General features: G+C 35.1%; 1 protein-coding gene and 2 long non-coding RNA genes across 5 annotated transcripts; 2 read left to right on the top strand and 1 right to left on the bottom strand.

Annotated features, from left to right (window-relative positions):
• The first annotated feature begins 1,487 nt into the window (after positions 1-1,487).
• On the top strand, positions 1,488-11,260 carry LOC147406749 (uncharacterized). Its single transcript, XR_015176573.1, has 3 exons — positions 1,488-1,908; positions 2,727-2,863; positions 10,820-11,260. It is a non-coding gene; the product is annotated as an uncharacterized LOC147406749 (long non-coding RNA).
• Positions 11,261-12,118: 858 nt separating this feature from the next.
• On the bottom strand, positions 12,119-17,541 carry EMB2453 (Tetratricopeptide repeat (TPR)-like superfamily protein). 3 transcript variants are annotated; one of them, XM_086434940.1, is made up of 3 exons: positions 16,968-17,541; positions 13,821-15,105; positions 12,119-12,576 (listed from the first exon to the last, which is right to left on the bottom strand). In XM_086434940.1, exons 1-2 carry the CDS (start codon positions 17,328-17,330, stop codon positions 13,993-13,995), a joined length of 1,476 nt encoding a protein of 491 aa, XP_086291066.1. In that variant the 5' UTR covers positions 17,331-17,541; the 3' UTR covers positions 12,119-12,576; positions 13,821-13,992. The 3 variants fall into 3 exon arrangements, with proteins under 3 accessions (XP_086291066.1, XP_086291067.1, XP_086291068.1); XM_086434941.1 differs by having other exon boundaries at positions 12,119-12,572; XM_086434942.1 differs by having other exon boundaries at positions 12,119-12,470.
• A 3,716-nt stretch (positions 17,542-21,257) lies between these two features.
• Positions 21,258-23,369, top strand: LOC147406747 (uncharacterized). Its single transcript, XR_015175796.1, has 2 exons — positions 21,258-21,336; positions 23,091-23,369. It is a non-coding gene; the product is annotated as an uncharacterized LOC147406747 (long non-coding RNA).
• Positions 23,370-23,967: the final 598 nt, after the last annotated feature.

Below are 23,967 nucleotides of genomic sequence, written 5' to 3'. Positions count from 1 at the left end.
TGATGTGGCATGTGCACCTAACCACATATCTTTTTTCCTTGTGTATCCCAAAGAAAAATGTCTGTGGTTCTATGACGCGGTTGATGTGGCATGTGCACAGAACCACATATCTTTTTTCCTTGTGTATCCCAAAGAAAAATATCTGTGGTTCTGTGCATATGCCACGTTATCACTGTGTCAGTTTAGTGTGTTAGTTTATCAAGTCTCTATTTTAAAATAAGATAGAGAACTCATTTAGGATTTTATTTTTAGGTCTTACTTCTTTGCCTTGTTCTTCCTCTCCTTTTTCTGTCTCTCATGTTAAATCCTTATGCGTTATCCCTGTCTCCTTTGTCGCTCTTTAAATTCATTACTCGTTAACTCTTCATTTTCATCATCAACAAGTATTATTGTGATTTTATAAAATCAGATTGTGCCACCAATTACTTAATGGTGTAGGATCGATGACAAATAATAAAATCAAAATTTATTTAATATTTTGTTGCGTTCACATGCATTCTACTAGTAAGTAAAGATTGATGTAATTTACTCTATTATATTATTCTAAATTCTATGGTATGTTTGATTACACATAGAAAATGATGGAAAATCACAATTTACATGTGTTTGATTGAAAATTTCCATGCAAATTGAATTTTCACCCACATCTAAAAGTCCAACCAATGCTGGATTTCATTTTCTCACCCTACCATTTGACCACCATCACTGCACTGCTGTTGAGGTCTCTCTCTCTCTCTCTCTCTCTCTCTCTCTCTACATGTAGAATTGATCGTCTCAATCATAATAGAAATCTGGCCATTTGGGAAATCTCAACCTCTGTGTTGGATTCAACAAAAGAGGATCAATCCAAAATACAAATCCATTTGAAAGTATTAAAATTGTTCCAATTTTCACAAATCATAAATCAAATCCACCAAACAATGCTAAGTGATACTGATCTGGTAAAGGAGAGAGTGTGATATTTGGATTTAAGTCCGTTTTCATTAACAATGGTCGGATTTGGAGGAATTGTGGGGGATGAAGGAGTTAATGAGAGTAAGATTAGGGTTCTTGATGTGATTCCAATGTAAATTGATGTTTGAGATTTTGATAGGTTAGAAACAACTAGAGATCGAAAATGAGATGACGGTGGATATTAGGAGAAGATGGAGAGGGATCAAAGTCTCCTACTTGTTCTTTAAATTTTTTTTTCCTGATTTTTCCATATGCAATTAAACACACACTTGTTGATTTTCCAACCTACCTATATTTCCATGGATTTCAAATTCAATGAAAATAAGGTTTCCATGCAATCAAACGTACCCTTACAAAATTTTGGGGTGAGGATGAGAATTAAGAGAAAATAAAAGGGTAAGAAATAAGTTTTATTTTGTTGATAAAAGTTTTTCAAGAATTAATTAAAAATTTGTTATAGTAATTTTTGGTTGAATCACTCCAGCAAAAGCCACAAATTTGTTGGGTGTGCTTAGTTGCCCTTTGACGACCATAAAACGCTGTAAATATTTGCACCCTAACATCCATAAGACTTTGCAAAACTTTGTTCGACTAAAATCACAATCTCCCGCGATGGAGGCACTGTTTTCTTCGACTATATATAACTCCCTTCTGCAGTCTTCACGCAAACCCTAATTCTTAGGTTCCTTATCTAATCTCTATTAATTAAATCTAAATTAAGGAAGAAAAAGATGATCATCTGACATCTATTCTCCTCCTTCATCTGTTGAAGTAGTAAAACCCGAGCTCGGTTAGGGTTTTCTTTCTGAAACCCTAATTACGGACCATCTCGAGCTTTCTTCGCTCTGGTTTTAGTTTCCGAGATTTCATGAGGGTTGATCCGCTGCAACACCGCGTGAATTGGAGAAGAATTCTCTTTAGGATATCGAAATGGATCGATGACAAATCTTCTCGGTAAAACTTCACCTGAAAATCTAATTTCTTTCTAATCAATTTCATTCGACAATATAGCTTCAATAGTCGAAGCTTTCGATTTATTTATTTGTGGATCTCTGTTGTCATTTGTCAATTTCTTGTTTATCTGAGCAGATTTATAAGAATTTACGTGTCATTGAGTTGATTTGGGAGTGTGTTGGCTCTGTAGTGATTCTAACTCCTAATTTTGTGAGGGATCGGTTGTAGTGTCTTTAGTGGTTCTAATCGCCTGGGAAGTATGTTGTAATGGTGGTGAGTTAGTAATGTAGTTATGGTTCTGTAAGTGGTGGTCAATTGTGTGGAAGTATCCCTTAGTATTAGGAGTAATTTTGTGGACTATAATCACTCGAGTCAAGAAAGTGATCAAAATACATACATTTGTGTGCATGGTTTTAAATCTCGTCAGAGACCGAGACGGCTCGCCTGATACGTCTCAATATTGTCTACCAACGAGACAGATAGACAAGTCAAATGTATAGGACCAGATTTAAAACCACCGTTCATTTTTCTCATTATTGAATGAGACAACTCAAACGTATTGGAAAACTCATCTTAGATGACCCTGTCCTGGTCATGGACGAGACAAGACGTCAAAACGAGTTTTAAAATCATATTTCTGTGTGCTCAGCAGAGATGTGTGTTAATCTACATGTGCATTCTTGTTGTGGGGTGCACTAATTAATATGTTTTTTCCCCATTTTTTTACCAAGTTGAAAGACTTCTAGTTGCTACTGTTATGATAATACATTAGTATGTAATTCAATATTTTTTCTTGTTATTTTGTGTTTAATTTACAGGGTTGGAAAGTGATGCCAATGAAGAGAAAATATAGATTGGTTATGGATGCCTGGCGAAATTCTTGGGATTGGGATACCATGCGTTATCGAAGAGGAAAAATAAAAAATAAAAATAAAAGAATTCTAATACCCCCATGGTTTGTTTCTCCATCTCAACCTATATTGTTTTTCAATATTTAAACACTGTACTTTCCAAATTCAGTAAAATCTGCTAATTCTTGATTTTCTAGTTTAGTAATGGGAATCTTGTGGAGCCTAAAATAAAATGGTGGACTCATGCATTATAAATCGATTTGTTTTGAATGGTTCACCCCTATCCTTTGCTCTTCCTCTTCTCCTATTAATCTTCTTCTTCGCATCAGTGGGGTTACTTGCAAAGAAATGATGCTCAAATTGAGCTGGGAATTTGACAGTTGTATTAAGTTAAATAGGCCAGAATTCCATTTTATGCTTGGTTGTGCTTGTCTTCTTTTTTAGGGATCCATTTTTTCTCATGGTGGTTATGGATTAATGCCCTTTTGAAATGTGGTTTATGGAATCCATTAATAAGACCATGGTTTTGTGGTTTTCATACATATAATGACCCATTACATGGATTGCAATTTATTTATTTATAAGAGTTCATTAAAATAAAAAAATGAATGTACATAAGAAGGTCGAGTAGACTTACCTACTAAAAAGCAAACCAAAATGATATCTATCACCCTAATAACTAGCTTCAATCTAAAGTGCATTGATTGAGATCTTGTGCTTGTGTGAGTAAATCGATTGAGCTCTTGTATTGGGATAAGCATCCTAGTAGGAATTGCAGTCTTCATCCAATAAGTTAGGGAAAAAGGTGATTCTAACGTGATCTTCTAGGGGTGCTTTGGTATGCCCATAATACTTCACTGAGTATGCCAACCTACTTAGATTTGTTGTTTCCTATCTTTTCTTAATATCCTCAAGAATAGCCTTGTTTGTGGCATCAAGGATACCAATCTCCTTCGTGTTTTTTGGATTTGAGAACTTTTGTTGGATCTTGTGTGAATTGCAAAAAGGCATTGAGTACATTGAGGCATGCATAGAGGAACCCAACCCAATAAATACTGCTAAGGGATGATTTTCATCACCTTCCATTATCATATTGATGGAGATATATGGAAGAGGATATTGTCCATAGACTTAAAGTTGAATGGTAAGAAGTGGAGGTGTCCTATGTGATCGCTGCATCCTAGAGACCTAGACAAATTAAAGTTATTATTTTTTATATGATGATGATAGTAAGATTAGCTATCATTATTATAATCATTATTATTAAAACCTTATCCCAAAATTTTGTGGTCGGCTGAACGAATCATGTTCCTCAATTCAATAATGTCTGGGGCCGTGTATTTTGTTTTTGCTAGTGTTTTAATATCTGTTTTCACTACCACAATTCATGTTCTTTTAAGTCTTCCTCTCACTCTTTTAGAACCTTCAACTTGCATGTTCTTTCTATTTGTGGTTGCATTGGCCATCGTTGCACCTGACCGATCCATTTCAATCGACTTTCCCTTATTTTATTGAACTATTAGGCTACTGTATTTTTGCAAATGCATTCTTTTTTGGTTTTATCTTTCTTAGTTGCTCCACATGCCCAAGAAACATTATTCAATGGGATCTTTTGGTGGCAATTTTCTAACAATAGACACCTAACCGAATATCAATAAAAGCACAAGCTTGAATAAAGAAGGATATTCCTTTCTATGGCCACTTTTCTCTTGTTGGGCTATACTTTATGGATTTGTATGTTGAGCAATCAAGAAATATCATGTTTATCTATTGGGTGTGACGGAGATGTGAATATTGAAATTGATGAATAAAAAGATTGAAAGATAAAATTAGAAATGTATGCATTTGTGAAAATGTAGGAGTAGTCCCAATAAGTGATTAAATAAGAAAAAGTTGATTGAGATGGTTTGGTCATGTGCAATGAAGACCAATAAGAGGCTTGATTGGAAGTAACGTGCAAGTTGAAGATTCTAAAAGAGCGAAAGAATGATAAAAAAGGACATGATTGAGGCAGTGAGAGATGATTTATGTACACAAATTTAAAGAAGGCATGAATTGATTGGACAAAATTGAGTGGAGGAAGAAGATTCATCCAATCAATCCAGCCCAATTTTTTTTGGATAAAGCTTTGGTAATGATGATGGTCTCTCATCCAACTTCATTCTTAGGGGTTAAGAAATTTTGTTTGAATACCTTATCTTAGTATTGTTGGGAGTTACTAGGATTACTCATGCTACTGCACCATTAAAGTTGAATGCCTTGTTAACAAACAACCTCCATGTTGTTTCTTGGCTACACGATTCAATAATTTCTTCACTAGACCCTAAAGTATCTGCATTTTATGGGAAAAATCTAGTAGGAAATTATCTTGAATATATTCTACGTCGATTATTGGCAAGTCAAAATAGAAAATATGCCAAAACTTGCCCTTTGACCGATGTCCTCGACTCGTATACAATTCAAATTCATTCAACTTGGTCAGCCATTTTGAAATTCTCTTGACATTTCAGCATTTCGATGAATTCTTTTAACTAAATATTCCATCATGATTATGATGGTTTGCCCTTGAAAATATGGTGTCAACTTTTTGATCAAAAAGGAAAGGAAGCAAACTATTCCCCTCAAGTGGGGTATACCTAGTTTCTACACTAGCAAAAGTTTCATTGGAAAAGGAATTGGTTTTTTTTTTTTTTATCTTTTCCATTCCATATTCTATTTGGAATAGTATCAAATTGACATATGTCTTTGAAGCCGACAAATAAATGTTGATTTCTTCTCTTATGTTCCAGTTTTGACAACATTGGTGGTTTTCTGGGATAAGGGCGTCATTGCAGTGGTCACTCCATTCAAACTTCTCATTCTTCTTGAGAAACTGAAAGAAAAGTATGCACTTATTTGATTATCAAAGATATAAACCTGTTCAGTGTTGCTAGTATCCCTATAAAAGTTTGAACTTCTTTCTTGATGTAAGTAAAAAAGACAAAAAATAAAAGCATTTGCAAAAATGTAGTAGCCCTAATAGATGATAAACTAAAGGGAAGGCAATTGAGTTGATTTGTTCATGTGCATTTAAGGTCGATTATTGTCCCAATTAGAAGGAATGCGCAAGTTGAAGGTTCTAAAAAAGCGAGAGAATATAAAAAAGAACGTGGATTGAGGTAGTGAGATTGGATATGAACACACTTGAAATAACACAAGACGTGGCTTTAGACAAAATTGAATGGAGGAACATGATTTGCTCAACCAACCTCAAATTCTTGGGACAAGGCTTTAATGAAGATGATGTTGATAACTAGTTGATAAGTTTGGATACAACAATCATCTAGGATGGGGAAATTTAAAGTATAATTTGTGTCTCTCATTAGGAATTCAGCAAAAATGACGAATGAATGGTGTGCTAATGGCGAATGAATGTTTAGATTCTAGAATCAAAGACAAGAAAGCGGGGCTGATAGGAAAAATCGATATGCAAAAGGCTTACGACCATGTGAGTTGGGATTTTTTGGAGTATATGTTGGGTAGGATGGGTTTTGGTTCTAGGTGGATTAGGTGGGTCATGAAGTGCATTACGTCAGTTTCTTTCTCTATCTTAGTTAATGGTAGTCCGGCAGGGTACTTTCGGAGTTCTAGGGGGTTGAGGCAGGGGGATCCTTTATCCCCTTTCTTATTTCTGATAGTGACAGAGGCTTTGGGAAATCTTTTCAGAAAAGGGGTGGAGATAGGAAGGTTATCTGGTTTTAGAGTGTCTAGTGAGGGTCCGTTGATATCGCATTTGCAATTCGCAGATGACACATTAGTATTCCTAGATCCTTCTAGAGAACAAGTGAGAGTCCTTCGGGTTTTGTTATGTACCTTTGAAGCAGTTTCAGGTTTACATGTCAATTTGCAGAAAAGCAAGTTATTTGGTGTTGGTGAGGTGCAGGGTCTTCCAGTTTTAGCTACTACCTTGGGGTGCAGGAGTGATAAACTTCCATCATCTTATTTAGGCTTACCTCTAGGGGCTCCTTATTGCAGTAAAAACATTTGGGAGGGGGTCATAGAGAAAATGGAAAAGAAATTAAGTACCTGGAAGGCTAAATATCTCTCAAAAGGAGGTAAGGTGACATTGATTAAAAGTACTTTATCGAGTATTCCGATCTATTTCTTGTCCATGTTTTCGTTGCCCCAATCAGTGGAGGTTAGAATTGAGAGACTTATGAAGAATTTTCTGTGGAATGATAATAATGGCGGTAGAAAGTATCATTTGGTGAATTGGAAGATAGTTTGCACTCCAAAGAAGAAAGGAGGCCTGGGGATTCGGGGACTAAGATTAACTAATAAAGCTTTACTGGGCAAGTGGTTGTGGAGATTCGGGGAAGAGAGAGATAACTTGTGGAGGAAAGTGGTCAAGGCTAAATATGGAGAAAAGAGATTTGGGTGGTACAGTGAAAAACCAACAGGGAGTTACGGATGTAGTGTGTGGAGAGGTATTATGAAGGTTACTGAGAAGTTTGATAGGGAAATCAGATACAAAGTTGGAATGGGGGAAAATGTCAGATTTTGGGAGGACTTATGGTGCGGAACTTCACCTCTTTCTACTCAATTCCCATCCTTGTACGCTTGTTCGTTGAAAAAAAATAACTCAATTAGACAATGTCTGATTCAGGACGGGAACATGGACTCTTGGGATCTGGGATTTAGGAGGAACTTCAACGATTGGGAACTGACAATTGTTACATCTCTTCTAGATCTCCTTAATTCGACTCAATTAAGAGAGAACGAGCCGGATAGAAGGGAATGGGTCAAGGCGAAGGATAAGAAGTTCACTGTTAAGTCATTCTACAATTGTTTGATACCGGGGGGTATCGGTTCTTTCTTTCCTTACATTGTTTGGTCAACTCATGTTCCTTCAAAGGTGTCTTTTTTCATGTGGCTTGCTTCGTTGGGAAGAATTCTCACCTTGGATAATTTGATCTATCGAGGGTGGATTACTCCAAATTTTTGCTTTCTTTGTTCTAGGGATGGGGAGTCTATAAACCACATACTTATCCACTGTCCTTTTTCCCGAGATATTTGGATGTTTTTCTTATCCCGGTTTCAGGTAGATTGGGTTCTTCCTTTATCTGTTTTGGCGCTTATGGAGGGTTGGAGTTTAAATATCTTTGATTCTAGAAAAAGGCTTCTATGGACTATCCTTCCGTTCGCAATTGCTTGGGGTCTTTGGAGAGAACGTAACAACAGAGTTTTTCATGGCAAGGAGAGTTCGTCGCACACTGTGATCTTGGAAATATTGGGTTTGCTCTTCCTTTGGTCTAAGCTGAGCAAAAGCTTTGAAGGAGTGTGTTTCCAAGACTTCGTTTTTAATTGGGATAATATTTGTAACTTGTAGCCCTGCGCAGGGCATGCATTTTTGCTTTCTTTCTCCTTTTCTTGTTGTTTTGCTTTTTGTTGTTGGGGGCTACCTCAGCCTCCTTTTCGTCGTTTCATTTATAAAATTTATATTTATCAAAAAAAGGAATTCAGCAAAAATGAAGTGCTGACCAGCACTTCCACCCATAAAAACCTTATAATTGAATTTTACTTTCCTCTCCCAAATGCCTCGTAATGTGGCTGGTGGAAAATTTTTCTAAATGAATATTCCTTTGCAATCGTGAAGGGCCTTAAACATGTATTTTACTCCATCCAAGGTTTCAAATAGAATGAAATTATGAGTTTCCCTTTCAATTTTGACAATTCCTAATTCTTATACAAAATTATTCTTGACCGATGTTTCTTCAGAACTTTATGATTTATTTTCTTGTTTGGGCCATGACTCAAATTGATGTTGCAACCATTTTATCTTTAACCTGAACATTTCTAAGCATTCCATTTAAAAAAGAAGAAGAAATGGATAAGATGTACAGTCATTCTTTCTATATTTGATGTTTCATAATGAAAAACCTAAAAAAATAATAATGGAATACCCATGCTTGTAACAAACATCAAGGAATTGAAATTTGTATTTAGTTTCCAACTTTAGTAAGGATATGTGATGAGGACATTGAGACCCATTAAGCTCAGGCGTTAGGAGTTAATTTTCTTTATTTATTTATTTTTGTTTAAGTGTATTATTAATGGGGGTAGATTAGAGTTTTCCTATGTAATTGGGACTTTAGATTGCTTAAGTGAATTTAAATTTAAAATCTATGAGTGGCTCCAATAAGTGATAAAATAAGGGAGAGTTAATTTAGATGGTTTGGTCGTGTGCATCTTTACGCGGCAATTAAGAATCCCCACGAGTCGGGAGTAGTCAGTTGTGACATTGTCCTATCTTTTACTATCAGTGCTGTTTATTATCTTTTTCAGTATTTCCCCCTCCTACTGTATGTAAATGTGCCAATCATTTACTGATCAGACTTTATACCTTGCTCAAGTGTACAATGGGAGAGGGATTCCCCAGGAAGGCGAAACAGTTAAAGCTTGATTCATTAAGATTCAATTGCTTATGAATTGCTCATAGATGAGGAGAAAATGAAGTGATATGATAACGAACACCATGTTCCCAATGAAGGCATGTTGCATGTTGGTCCTGAATCTTGATGCGTCATTAGATAATTTAGCCACCACAGCCTCTATTTTTTACCTTCTTGTTTTTGAATAGCACAACTTTCTGAAGCAGCCATGTATCAGAAGAATATTCAACTCGTTGGTGGACTCGTATTTTCTTTCAAACCAATTTTAAGATTCCTTGCAAATAAAGCAAGCATTTTTTTAGTATCTTATTATGAAAAATAAACTTGGTCAATGTTCCTGTGCCGAAATGTACATGTAGTATGCCGCAAAATACTAAGGATCACAAAAATGATCATCTCAAGTCTTGTAGTACAATCCCTCTGAGAATTCTCCGTGAGGAAAGAGAGCAATTTAATGATTCCCATTGGTTGACAGCTGGACTTTAAGCATGACATAGATTGTGTAGCAGTATGTGTGACCACTGGATCAAGGGACCTAATGCACAACAGATCTCACCAGGTTAAAGAATTGATTGAATATTTTAACAACAGTATGGCGAAAGTAAATGGACTGATGACTGATCATAATTCTATAAGAGAATTAGAGAATGTGTTATTCCCTTATTCTTTTGTTTGGGGTGGTAAGATACCTTCGAAGATATCGTTTTTCATTTGGTTGACGGTTCTAGGGAGACTTGCAACGCTAGACCAATTGGTCAGAAGAGGCTTCATTTCTCCAAATCAATGTTGTATGTGTACATCCCAGGAGGAAACGGTGGATCACTTATTCATACATTGTAGGGTGACTCATCACATTGGATGCATTTCTTGCCTTTATTCGGGATGGTGGTTTGTCTTCCTCAATCTGTTAAGGTGATGTTGGATTCTTGGTTGGCGTGGTGAGCTTCATTCTTGTTTTCGAAACAGATTCTTTGGTTCTTAGTTCCATTTGCGATTTGTTGGGGTATCTGAAAAGACTGTAATCGTCGCATCTTTGAGGGGAAAGTCTCTACGATGGAAAGATTAGTTCTTTCTGTTCTAGAGCTCCTGTTCTCTTGGAGTAAACTTTACAAAGAGTTCAAAGGAATTTTCTTCGAAGACTTTGTCGTGCATTGGGACATGGTGTGTGCGTTACAACGAGAGTAACTCGGGGGTCAAATCTCTGTTTTGTTTCCTTTTCCTTTGTTTTCTTGGTTTCTTTGTCTTGCATCTTCTCTTTGTTTTGAGTGGTCATCTTGACCCCTTTTATCAATAAATCATCTTTACTGATCAAAAAAAAAAAAAAAAGAATCAATGTGATGTTATTAACTAAAGCCAAATTTAGTCAATGAAGGAGAATTACCTATTCATACAAATTATTGTTTCACACGGCCTTTGAATAGGTAGTGCTACTGTGAATCAATCAGCTTTCTGATGAATTGAGATTGCGTTCTTGAGTTAATTCCTATAATTTCTCTTGAAACTATAGCCTACTGAAGTTTTAAATGAAGGAAATCCAGATTTAACAGGATTCCCTAGTGAATTTCATATTAGATGCTGGTTTATTCTCATTCTACTCACTCTACGTCCTCTCCGTCTCTGTTCTGTCAGGCTTCTCAGGCATGGATGGATGAAGGAGTGTGAGATGAATCTCTGTGCACAGTGCCTCTTGCATTCAAAGGTACACGCCTACTGCTGTTATGCCCAAAATCTAATGTTAAAGTCCCGCTTTTGTAGGGGTGTATCATCAGTATAGCAATACCAGTATACGGAGCATTTGCAGGATGTAAGAGAAGATCTCCAAGTATTCATATAGAATGCCATACATACTAGAAGCCCTTTGAACTTGAGACGAGCAATCATCACAGGTTAAATTTTATAGGCCGTCTTTCGGCACACTGGTTCCTATTGTACATAATTATTAAGTTTTTTTACTCCCTGTGACATAAATGGGGCTGTTGGTGGGCCATTCATGTCTGCTACCGACGACATTGTATGCATAATTGTCTTAAATAATAAAAAAATGTGAATTTAGTGGCCCTTGAAACGTCACATTACTCTCTTTCCTGACATTTGTCCATGTATATTTTATAATGAATGATCTGCAACTACGATCATCAAAGTTGATTATTTATCCTAATAATAGCAGAATTACTTAGCCTATTGTTGGTATTTGATAGGTCAAGTTTGTCTGCCGTGCAGAATATAGAAAGAACAATGGAAACCTTATTCTTTTCCATTTTTACCCGTGGAGAATGCAATGTTCTTATTGAATCTTATTCCTCCATCTGTCAAACATTTCAGAAATGCAATAAGGGAGGATTAAGGAATATATGAGTTAGGGTTAATGTGAATGTCTGGGGCTTTCTCCATGTTTTTTATTTGATTTATCTTACCAGACTTATTTTTACCTTGGTTTATGTCATGTTACACCACTTGCCATGAAATCCTATATCATGGTTACCTCATTTGCGGCAATTTATGAAACTTGTTTACTTTGTAAAGCTCAACTTTGTACTCATTTATCTTTTACAGGTTGATACCTAGAAAACCATATGACGGCCATATTCTGAAAAGAAAAAAAAAAAGTTTACCCTAAATTGAAGGGTGGAATGCAGAAGGTGAAAATTGAGTTAATGGTTCCTAAGCTCATCTTTTTGGGCTCTCCACGACACGGTGACACTTACAGGTTGTGACCTGTAAGTAAGCCAAAAGAATTTGCACATGCAAGATTCACAAACTATTAATAAGCCAAAGGAATCAACACAAGCAACAAATCTGAAAGACTAACATATTTGCCTGGAACTCCAAGAGGGCTTCGAAACAAGATCATTTTGCACAAATTCAATCTCCACAATTAAACCTTCGGCTTTTTGAAAATGACATCGAAACCATCCATTTCTCATCTAATTATACGAATAATATCTCTTTACTATTTCGGCAGCTATTCTAGAATGAATCAAATAATCACCGTAACAAGTCTTTTGTAAGGACAAATGAAAACTTTGGATCAAAAGTGATCTTAAGCATCCCATCACATAAATGCTTTTGAAATAAAATACGGTGTAGTCTAAAAAATACAAGTAAATGATCAAAGCGAAGATTACAGAGAGTTGAGAGTCCAAAATGCCCCAATTTTGTGTGTTGATCTTCTCCCCATGACCTTTTTGCCTTTACCTAACCTAACATCCTGGATCTTCCTCAATGGCAGAAAATGCTCCAATCTCATGTGATTCCTCATCATAATCCTGTCCCCTGACCTCTGTACTCACAAAGTATTATACGACAATTGCATTCAACTTGCTTGGACCTCAGTTAGTTGACATGTTGCATTTCTACTTTGAGGTTGTGGGGTCTAGTCCAGCTTACTAGAACAAAAATAAAAATACAATAACATATAGTACATTAATCACTAAATGGAATGAACATTATGAAATGTTGATCTTTGCAGATAGTAAACAAACAAAATGATAATAATTTGATTTAAGCATTCACCACTGATGCTCTATACTATAGGCACAAAAGCTTAACCTATTGTCACATCAAAATGGTCTCTTAAGAATGTTTATAGTAATAAGGAAAGATATTATTACCTGTAAATCTTTTTCACTTTTCTAAATTAAAACCCATAACATCCTAACTGAAAGAAAAAGAAACAAAAAAAAGCCAGAAAATATACAAACAATATTTCTACTTCTAATGTTACACCCACATAAGATATTTCTTGAAGACTTATGAATGTAAACTTCAGTCGAAATTATTTAAGAATGATTGGCTCGTGATTCCCAGTGACAATTTGAAAGTTACTGAAATTGAGGAGCTTGGGTTTGTTTTGGTCCCCCTATTGAATGAGAAGAGAATAGAATCGCTTTGTATTTTCGTGTTACTGGGCTATATGGCTCTGTCACTATGGCATTCCCTATTTCATGGGAATAAACATATTCCATGCCTGCCAATCTAGACTTCCACTTGATGGGCATCTTGGATGATTAATAGCATGCAGTCTGAATATCATAGTTGTTTATCTTAACAATAACATGAGTTTGAGAGCTCAAAAAGACGGAAATGATTCATAAAAATATGGTTGTATAACTAAACATATAGTTCCGATACAACAAAGCAATAGACACATCTTTACTATTATAATGAGAGAAGGTGGAGTAGTAGGAGTTCAACACAAAAATTTGGACTCCAAAAATGTCCCCACCTTAACATTTAAACTTAATATAATCAGGGTCATTTTGGTCAAAAATTAAGAAAATTGCAATCACACATCATGTTGATTAGTTTTCAAAATTACAAAATACCCTTTTTACTATGTGATCTTCAAAACCACCCTTTAATTACTATTTTAAATTACAAATAAGGCCTTTGGATATATGTGCATTTGCACATGCCACCTTCTAGTATATGGTAAATACGCTATGATCAAGCCAAAGCAAAGACTTTTAAGCTATGTACCAGTTGAACTAATAAAGTAAAGGGTGGATGCAAGAATCAAACGAAACAATAAGTACAAAAAAAAAAAAAAAAGAACTAACTTAAGAAGATGCCAAAAGGATATATTTACTGAAAAAACGATAGAGTGCTCATCGAAGCCAAGAATTCATACCACACGAAATCAGAGACAAAAATCAAGAATGCACTTCACTAAGCTGAGCTTGAATCCACCATCTCATGGTTGTGACTTAGTGCATCATCCCATTTGAGCTATGGGCTTGACTCTAAATCTTCAATTTCAAGAAAAGATGGAAAGTGTATATCAAGAACTCCATGACTTCAGGCTATGTCTTTGCACGTCCCCGAGAATTAGCTGAGCGAGCTTCCCTATTGTTAGACTCAGATCCTGCCCGTGAAGATCCAAAGGCTCCCAAAGCCTCCAGGAAGAACTTCTTGTTCGGGACAATACCATCTTTGTCCATATACTTCAGCAATTTCTGTAGAAGCTCCTTCATGTTAGCTTTAGTGTAGGCCTTATAAAGAAGTTTATAAGTTGATGCATGAGGAAGCAACCCGTTACTACACATATACTCAAAAAGCAGATCTGCTTCGGTTGGTAACCCATTCATGCAATAGACATCAAGCATGGCATTTAGAGTTGAAACCTGCAACTCCTTCCCAGATTCTGTTACTTCGTCAAAAATTTCTCTAGCCCTTGAAACACAATCGCAAAACCCATAAGTTGTGATGAGACTCTCATATGTGACGTAGCTTGGTGCATAGCCCATATCAGTCATCTTCTTAAATACGGACTCTGATTTTTCTCTAAGCCTTGCCTTCCCATAGTTTGTGATCATTGAGTTGAATGTAGGCAATGTAGGCTTCTCCTTGGAGCGTAATAAGCTCTTGAATACTTGCTCCATCTTATCAAAATCTTGACGTCTTCCATATGAATCAATCAGCAAATTGAACGTGATGATGTCTGGCTTAGTTTGATTAGTCTTCATGCGGGTAAGTACTGATTCCATTTCTCTCATCATCCCATTTTTCCCATATGCATCCATTACACCATTGTAAGTATAGATGTCAGGGGAGATAATGCCCTCATCTAGATCTTTGAACAAGGCATTTACTTGATCCATGTTACGTGCCAGAGCAAAAGCTCTCAGTAGAATGTTGTATGTTACAATGTTGGGTTTGCACCGTTCTATGCTTTTCATCTTCTCGAAGTATCCGAGGGCTTTGGCTAAAGCCTTGGATTTATCTTTGGAGTGCAAATGAGCCGTGATGAGTGCATTGTACACAGAAGTGTCTGGTCGACACCCACTATTGCGCATCTCTGAGAAGAGCCACATTGCCATCCGAGTTTGGCCTTTCTTTCCCATCACTGATATCAACTTTGAGTAAACGCCATTATCTGCAATGTACCAGCGTTGCTTTTGCATCCACCTGAATACCTGAAAGAGGAATTTAGATGGAACATTGGTCAATCAAGCTAGTTGGGTTAGAGGGGTTTGATACATCAATTTTTGTGTGTGCAGAAACCTATATCTTCATGGAACCAAACCTAAGTGTTTGTGCGTGTTTCAGCTAACACTGCAACCATATTCAATTCCGACTCAGCTATGTCACTGTACAATACATATGAAGTTTGGCACGACTCTTCTAAATGACTTGCATATGATATGAGAGTTTCTATTGCCACCCCAAGATGTGTGCTAATTCTTTGGTGATTACATATGACTGGGTGGTATTAGCAAAAGTTGGTGTGGCAATAGAATCTCTCTATGAAATTCATGTCAGAACCCCCAGAACACAAGACGGTTCAGCTGAGCTACACCTGAGTTGGATGAAATTCTACACCCTGTACATGACATTAAATGGTATATTATCATAATCCATAATAAATGTTGCACTCCACCAGTGTCGAGATATAGGCCTACAACATAGTTCCCGAGACAGGATAAAGAAGGTGTGTTACATATGTTGGCAGCTGGTATAAATTTTTTTTTTTTCCATATCTTATCATGAATCCTGAATACTCCACAAACTCCTAAAGACAAAATTACGGAACCATGGTATATTTTCAATTAAGTGGTTCTGTGACATATACTGAGAAATACTTGCTTTAGGATGGGTGGAAGGGAAGAGACATTCTTCCTACCTATGTTGTATGCACGTAGATTGGTTGGCACCCACTATATGGTATTGATATGTGCCAGATAAAAAATCTTATATGCCCTTTATGAACTATTTCAGGACCATTTCCACATTTCCTAATCCAAAACAATGCCACTGATCAATTTTCAAAATCATCCCACAAGGTTACCATGCATGTTTTATTGTAGAAAGTGGTATTTAACCACCCTCACATTCATTTAAATCTCACAATCCAAGAGTATTCAAGGGTGGCTTTCATCACATTCCCATCTCCTAGCCCAAATATTCATTATATTGGTTGTAAAAATACTCTTTTAATGTAACGGGTCACATACTTGTACATATACCACGGTTTTATATCTCATCCGAGACCGAGACGACTTGTTTTGATACATCTCGGTATCGTCCACCAACGAGACAGATAGACAAGTCAATGTATCGGATGAGATTTAAAATCCACATTCATTTTTCCCATTTTTGAACGAGACGTCTAAAACGTATCGAAAAACTCGTCCGAGACGACTCAGTCTCATTCACAGACAAGATGAGACGTCAAAACGAGTTTTAAAACCATGACGTATATAGATTATATAATATGGTGGCATATTTCTAATTATCACTACGCATATTAAAAAAATGTAATTATCATAATGTAAAATAAGCTTTTATTTGACAAGAGTATGCACCATTCAGAAAAATAATCTACGAAAAAAGAAAATAATGCAAACATATCACAATTTGAATCAATTAAGCAATGTGGGATTGATAAGCTGGGAGGGTACATCACAATCCATCAGTCAAAATCAAAGAATTTGGATCCATGTTAAAGATTTGATATTATTTTTATACAAGTTGTCAACCTAGCCCAAACCTTCTCTCGTTCATTCAAGCCTAATGGATTATCTATTTCCATTAATTTTTGCAGAACATGCCTTATCTAAATTTGAAAAAAAAAAAAAAAAACCCATTCAGTTCAGTTGTATAATTACTCACTCATAGCAAACTGAACCATACAACAAGATTCAAATTACAAACAACTAGATACATTCAGAAACCAACGAAAAAAAAAACCCAGAAACTAAAATACTCAAAAATAGGATAAAAGAATGTTAAAAAAGTTATAAAATAAGAAATAAGAGATGAAGAGAATCAAACAAACCTCAAGGCACTGAAGCCATCGATCTTTCTTTCCAAGCTCTTCGAACATAAGGAAACAGTGTTCAGTCCTAATGATCTTAACATACTTGTTCAATGTCGAAACTAATGGCTTCTTGTCATTAAAATTCCTCAAAACTATACGAACAAGTTCTTCATACTCCGATTTATCGCTCTTAAAACCCGATTTCCTCTTTGGGCGAGTCGAAATACAGGTAATTCTGCTAATGGGTTTCTTTAAATATCTTTGTGGAAGAAAATGGTGGGTTGGTTTGAGCTCGGAAATGGTGGGTTCTCTCTGTCTGGAAGAAAATACAGAACCTAGAGAGGAGAATTGCAGGGACAAGAGTGATAGATTTTGGGACATTTTCGTGGGATTCCGCTAAATTTAGTGAAATGGGTGGTTTTGAAGAAAAGGTGTGATTTTAAAGTGGGGTTTTAGAGGAGACATGTCTGTTACTGTCAGATTTAGAGGAGAAATTTGCAATGCTTCTGCTAAGAATTAAGATTGAGCGGCTAGCGGCTGTGCTGAGAGTCGGATTGAAATGCCTGCCTATGGTTAATGTTTGGGCCAGACTATTTGCACCCACCATTTCTGCTCACTGCACCTACCCAAAACACATTTGAGTCAAGCTATCCTTACTTAACTTAAGCAAGATTTCAAATCTTACTAACGATCGTTGGGTCCGCGTGGATTAATATATTGGCAATCCAACTGCCAAATTTAAAATTAAAATTAAAATTGAATTAAATTAAATTTCAACTTAATATTTCATACTGAAGTCTCAAATTTAAAATTAAAATTCAACGATGAAAAATTAATTTTTTTTTCAAAGTTCTTAAAATTTTGTTCTCTATAACCCTATGGCATTGTATCATGTTTTTGGATGCCGCAAGGTGATGTGATCAAGAAACTTTTCCTAATATCTTAGTAAGAAAAATGTTTTTCAGCACATTGGTGGATTAATGTACATTAAGAAATTAGGTGCATGGAACATAAACTGTGGGTGCAAATAATACTATCCATAATTTTAATTAAATTAAATTTATTAAGGATCGTTGGGCCCACATGAATGTTGACTTAAGATTCCTCACTTTCAATCACTATTCAGTCTCAAGAACTATAGTAATTAAGTTCGGATTCTGTACTTATTAAGAGGAGTTTCAAGTGGTTAATTGGATTGAGTCAATAATGTTTTTTCATTATAAAAAACAAACAAAAAAGATAAAAATGATGTTTTTGAGTTTCTTATCAAAATTCAACATTTTCAACTATTTTGAGAGGAAAAGAGAAAATTTGTTATCATATTCAACAATTAATTGATAAATTTGTCAATTCAATATTTAATTGGCAAGTCCGTTATTGGGAGAATTTTACAAATTTTTAGAAATTAAAATTCAGAAAAATTTGTGACTATGACAAAAACTCTTGTTTTTATCTCCAAAACTAGTCATCTCCAACTACAAAGTAAGTATTTTCATCCACGTTTGTAGCTTTGAGATTCTATATTCTTCAACTTTCAAATCTCAAGAAATTGATTGGATCTCTGGGTACCAAAATTAGGGTTTCTATAAGACATTGAAGTCTATGAGTTTAACCTAATATCATCTTCAATTTCTAGTTAAAAACCCTTTTTATATCTCCAAAATCAGTCATATTCAACTTTACGGTAGGGTGTTTACCTTTGCTTTTAGTCTTGAATGACTTTCTGCTTCTATCTTCAAACATCAAGAATGTGATTGGATTTTTAGTGAAGTAAAAGTTTTTTTAAGTAGAAAAATCAAGGGTTTCTACAAGACATTGAAGATGATAGCTTTAAAATGATTTCAATCGAAATCTTTTTTGTCACTCTTATGGAGATTATTGGTCAACCACCCTTAATTAGCACTTACTCCCACTAATAAAAAATCCTATCCTAGCTCCGCCCCTTTGTATTATATATCATTTTCGAACATAGTCCTGAATTCTTATAACAAGAAACCTACTTCCACGGCATAGAAATCCATCTATCAAGAGAACAAGTGTATATCACCATAAATAAAAAACAAAAACATTAAGATCATAGACTCATTCTCTCATTAGTTCATGTGTTGGTATTATGTCATAGGAATGCATATGGAGTAATTTTCAACTATGGTAGCCCACAAACTGTTATAATCACCAAATATTTATTTATCTATAGGTTTCAGTTGCATCCCCTCAATACATTTTAAATGAGAGTCGTGCTGGAGTGGCCTCAAGATTGGACCTCATATTGCACATCTTGACGGGAAAGTGGATAGGAACCATAGATGCTTTTTCACTTGTATCTCGAGGAAAAGTATATATGGTTCTCATACACTTTCATGTCAAGGTGTACGATGTGAGGTCCAATATTAAGGTCACTTCAGCATTATTCTTTAAATAAATTAATTGATATGCTAAATTCTCTTTTGACCTTGCAAAGTCAATTGTTATGATCTCATCTATCAATAATTATCGTAGAATGTTGGGTCTATGATGAATGTCTCGAGATCTCCCATTATATGCATTATTTTGAGTTCTTATTATATATAACAGTTTAGCTACCAATAGGTACCAACTTTGGCCATGGTGATATGTCCTCTAACAAATATTCAAGCTCTTACGTTCTCCTTAACTATCTAAAACTATAAACTTCTAATTTCATAATCGATTGGGGTTATATAGGTTTGTTTGGTTGATTTTCAACATATCTACTCCAAGAGTAAACATATAACCCCACAGTGAATTTAGATTGTTTTAAATCCTAAAGTCCATTTCACATCACCATCTCTGTCCTTCTGGTACGGTAGACAACTCCTAAAAGAATTAATCCCAAAATATAATACCTCAATACCCTTGCCGGCTCATGTTTAGGATTCCTTGTATGTATACTATGATTGTTTGTTGAATAATGGCAGGCCTAGTGTAGTTCATAAAATAGATAAGTCTGCCTGTCACTGTGGGGCACTTTAATTAAAATACACTAACTCCTATATTTTTCTTTAAACATATACATACTTTTTTAGGCATGATGGGGGGTGTCTGAACTTACGTTCGACTAGGGGGACCGGAAGAGCAAGGGCCGGAGCCAAGGCATATGAGTCCCTCCTTCGGGCACGTGCAACGCTTGCACAACACATGCACTGGATAAGTGAGGGTGTGCCCCCGCGGGTGACCTCAAGGAAATACTACTCATACTTGGTATCGAACTCACAATCTATAGATTCTCACCGTTTATTGGATTTAAAATTTACCATTGAACTAACCCCCTCGGGGTTTATATATATATTTTTTATATTGCTAATAAGATTAAAATAAAATATATCCTTCATATTTTGTGTAAAAAATTTGTAAATATTTAATGTTTAATGTTGAACATTGTAGGAAAGTTAGAATTATTCTTTTATAATTTATGATCATTTTATAAGGAGGGGGAATCTTGTTATTTAATAATAAATGTTGTTATTTTTTTGCCTGACAAAATTGAAAAAGTAAGGTTCGCAGTTGACGTGGCAAGGGCACAAAATCATAGATATTTTTCTTCAGATACACAAGTATCAGCTGCGTATAGACCGATTATGATTTACCAAATGCTGCATTCATCTGTATATAGTAGTTGTGTTTGAGGTATATATGCCCAGTAAAAGACTCTTTTGTAAGGAAAAATCTTTGAGGGGAGCATCCCACTTCAAAAGTTCAGTAAAGCCACCTTCATTGATGACACGTGGTGCTTTAGGGATATATCTAAAACATTAATGAAAATGTAGGTGTTTGAATGAACACAAAAAGCTATGTGTCATGTTGAAAGGAGGGTTCCTACAAAAATTTTGAAGCGGCCTGGCCACTTCAAAGGTGTCTGACTTTGAAACAGGCAGCCCGTTTCAAATTTTGAAGGAACCATTCTCATTAAAAGACACGTGGTGTTTTGAATTTATTTAATACCCCTATAATTACACCAAAATTTGAAACATCTCCTTAGAAATGCCAGATGTAATCCAATGGTGAGGCTCCTTCAAATTTTTGAAGTGGGATACCGGCTTCGAAGTTTTTACTGCTTCAAAGTCGGATTCCTTTGGTAAACTCTCCAAATCAATGAGGATGGTGATGACCTTAACCATTAAATATTTTTTTTCATATCTTTATGTATAATAAATGTATTTCAGGTATCAGCCAATCAAAATGAGTTGTATTGCCTGTATATTTATTGTACAAGGCAATGTAACTGTCAAATAATAAACGTGATGGACTACAAATACCACTTATCTTTGTTAACTTCTAACATCCAACCCTGCGGTTTGTAACTCATCCATCACCATGAAATCAATTGTTATTCTCATGCTCTTTGCAGTCCTCTTATGCTTCCAAGGAGGTAATATTCCAACTACTTCACTTTTTCTTTTAAAAAAAAGTTTAACTTCACAGACAATGAAGACAATTAGTCTTAACAGTCGAGGTTTCTTTACGTCGAGTAGGAAAAATATGATTTCTTTGCTTTAAGAAAGATTTACCAGCAGACTTAATTATTTGTTACAATTTTATTACAAAAACTCCTTTATTTAATCAAGTTTCTCCCTCAACAAACTTTTCCTTATAAACCATGCTAGCATGTAATCTTACAAAGGGTTGTTGGTCCCACATGGATTATCGCTAAAAACTTTTAGATTCAGAAAAGTAGAAAAAAATATATATATTTTAAGATTGATTCAAGATGTTGAAGAAAGATGGCCATCAGACTCTTAAATTTAAAATTAAAATTTAATGGTGAAAATCAATATTTTTTTGTTAAGTTCTTAGAATTTTGTCCTCTACAATCTTGACATGAGATCATGCTTTTGGAGTCACAAATTGATGCGATAAGGAAAGTGTTTTCTTACTTAATAAATCTTGGAATGAGACTCATCTTTTAAAAAGGTTTAATGCTTGTAATATTTTTAATTCTTTTAATTAAATATCTATTATACCCTGATCATATTTTCAGAGAGAATAGATTGAATTATGGGTATTTAATCATTTATAATGGCATGAGTCCCACTTCAATGTTTGTTGAATAACAAACTTGATAAACTAAATGAGTTTTTGTAATAAAAATGCAACAGATAGATTTGCCATATGTCCGATTATATTTTGTTTGTTATTATTCTAATGATTGAGTCTTTCTTAACTGTAGTAATAAGAGTTTAATTAGACGAAGTTAAATTGAAAGTGTTAGCTCGCCAAGTAGGTAAAGTTTGTGAGTGTTGATACTACAAACTTGGGTTCAAAACCTTATTTTACCAGTTGTAAGTTACTTTCTTATAAATTGTTTCTAACACATTAATGAATTTTTTTTAATGGTACTTTTATAATTTAAAAATAATCAGAATCTGATGATTCAAAGAAAATTACTCATAAATACATATGGTCCGGTCGTGTAAACATGAGATCAAATGATTAGGATTTATACTGTTGAGTTTAGTCTCACATTGGACACAAATTACCTTGTCTCTTTGCTTATAAGTTCATGGGCTTCTCTAGTCATTGCCAATTGGTTTTGAGTTCCCCCTAAATTTATCATATACATATCCCACTAATACATATCTCGGAGATACTTATCTTGCGATTAAATTCTAACCATTGGATTTTGTATGTTCATGGTTAGAACCATGTGATTTTTCATGATTCACTAGATCCAGACCCTTTAGAAACCTATTCAACATAAATTTTATATATTAAATGACTGAGTACTTCAAACCCTTCCATTAAGAGAACCATTCAAGCACATCATTTAGGTGGTGAAAGACTGTTCACTGATATCGAGTTATCGAAATCATCCTACTAGTGTCGATAGTCCCGATCAAACTAGTGGGCTCTAACTGTTAGGGTGTTTTTTTTTTTCTTTAGAATTTTAAAAAATAAAAATAATATTTTATTTAAATTACGATGGATATATATTATTGAACTCATCGATAAATTTATTCAAGGGTATTTTTGTAATTTAAAATTTTTAAATATTAATTTCTGTTAACAATTCTCATCTTGCTCGCATTTTAATAATATAGATACAATGAATCTTTTTTTTTTCTTATTAATTAATATCCCAATTTTTATATTAGTAACTACATTTTGCATGTTTTTGAAACACAGGTGAAGCACTCTACATCTGCACGAAGAAAATGACCTCGCGTGACCCATGTGTACCTAAATGCAAGAATTTCTGTGCATATCACTATGGTGGAAAAGGTCGATGTGATAGAAAGAATCCTATTCTTTGTTTATGCCGTTACTATAGTGACAAACCTTGTGCGGATTCTGGCTTACTAGCTTATTAGAGGGATATGTCGATGCTATTTCGATATATAACCTTCACTAAGTTTGTAATAAATTTTAAAATCAATAATACCTATTTTAAATAAACTTTAATCATTGTGTCTGCGTGTTTGTTAAATTGATGGGTTTCCAGACCCATAGGCCAGACTAGCATGGATGAGGCAACTGGCCTCTTAAAGAACCATATCTCGCCCAAATCTCGTTAATTTATTTGATAATTAAGTAAAGTTTACTTGCAATCATTGAATCCAATACCACCTGAACATATTTGAAAGTTTCATTGGAAAGGAAACATTACTGCCTTGATCATGGCAATGTCTCGTACTCTATTTATATCAATCTCACGGTGAGGTCCAAGCAAATAATCTATGAAGGAGCCTATCTCATCTCTAAGAAAGAAACCAAAACTTGTGCCCAAGTCAGAAATAGAGGCATATTTGTTTATTATAATCAATCTCAATTCAGGAGTCCGCCTATGAGTTTTGGTGCTATGCTGAGGGGTATGGGGGCGGACACCAAGATATAAAATCCTCGTGTATTCTTAAGAATTAATTCTCGTCTATCTTATTACAATTTGAAAATAAGCAGCTCATATCGTCTACCTTTTAATGTGATAAATGTATGAATCGTGACAATTTGACATTCTTTTTGCAGACGCCCCAATCATAGAATCGTAGATCCTTTGCTATTTGGA

This window comes from Akebia trifoliata, chromosome 3, assembly GCF_017979445.1.
Source record: "Akebia trifoliata isolate Shusen 1 chromosome 3, ASM1797944v1, whole genome shotgun sequence".
Classification (NCBI taxonomy): Eukaryota; Viridiplantae; Streptophyta; class Magnoliopsida; order Ranunculales; family Lardizabalaceae; genus Akebia; species Akebia trifoliata.
The sequence above is the reverse complement of the archived record's forward strand: the minus strand, read 5'-3'. Positions and strand labels throughout refer to the sequence as shown.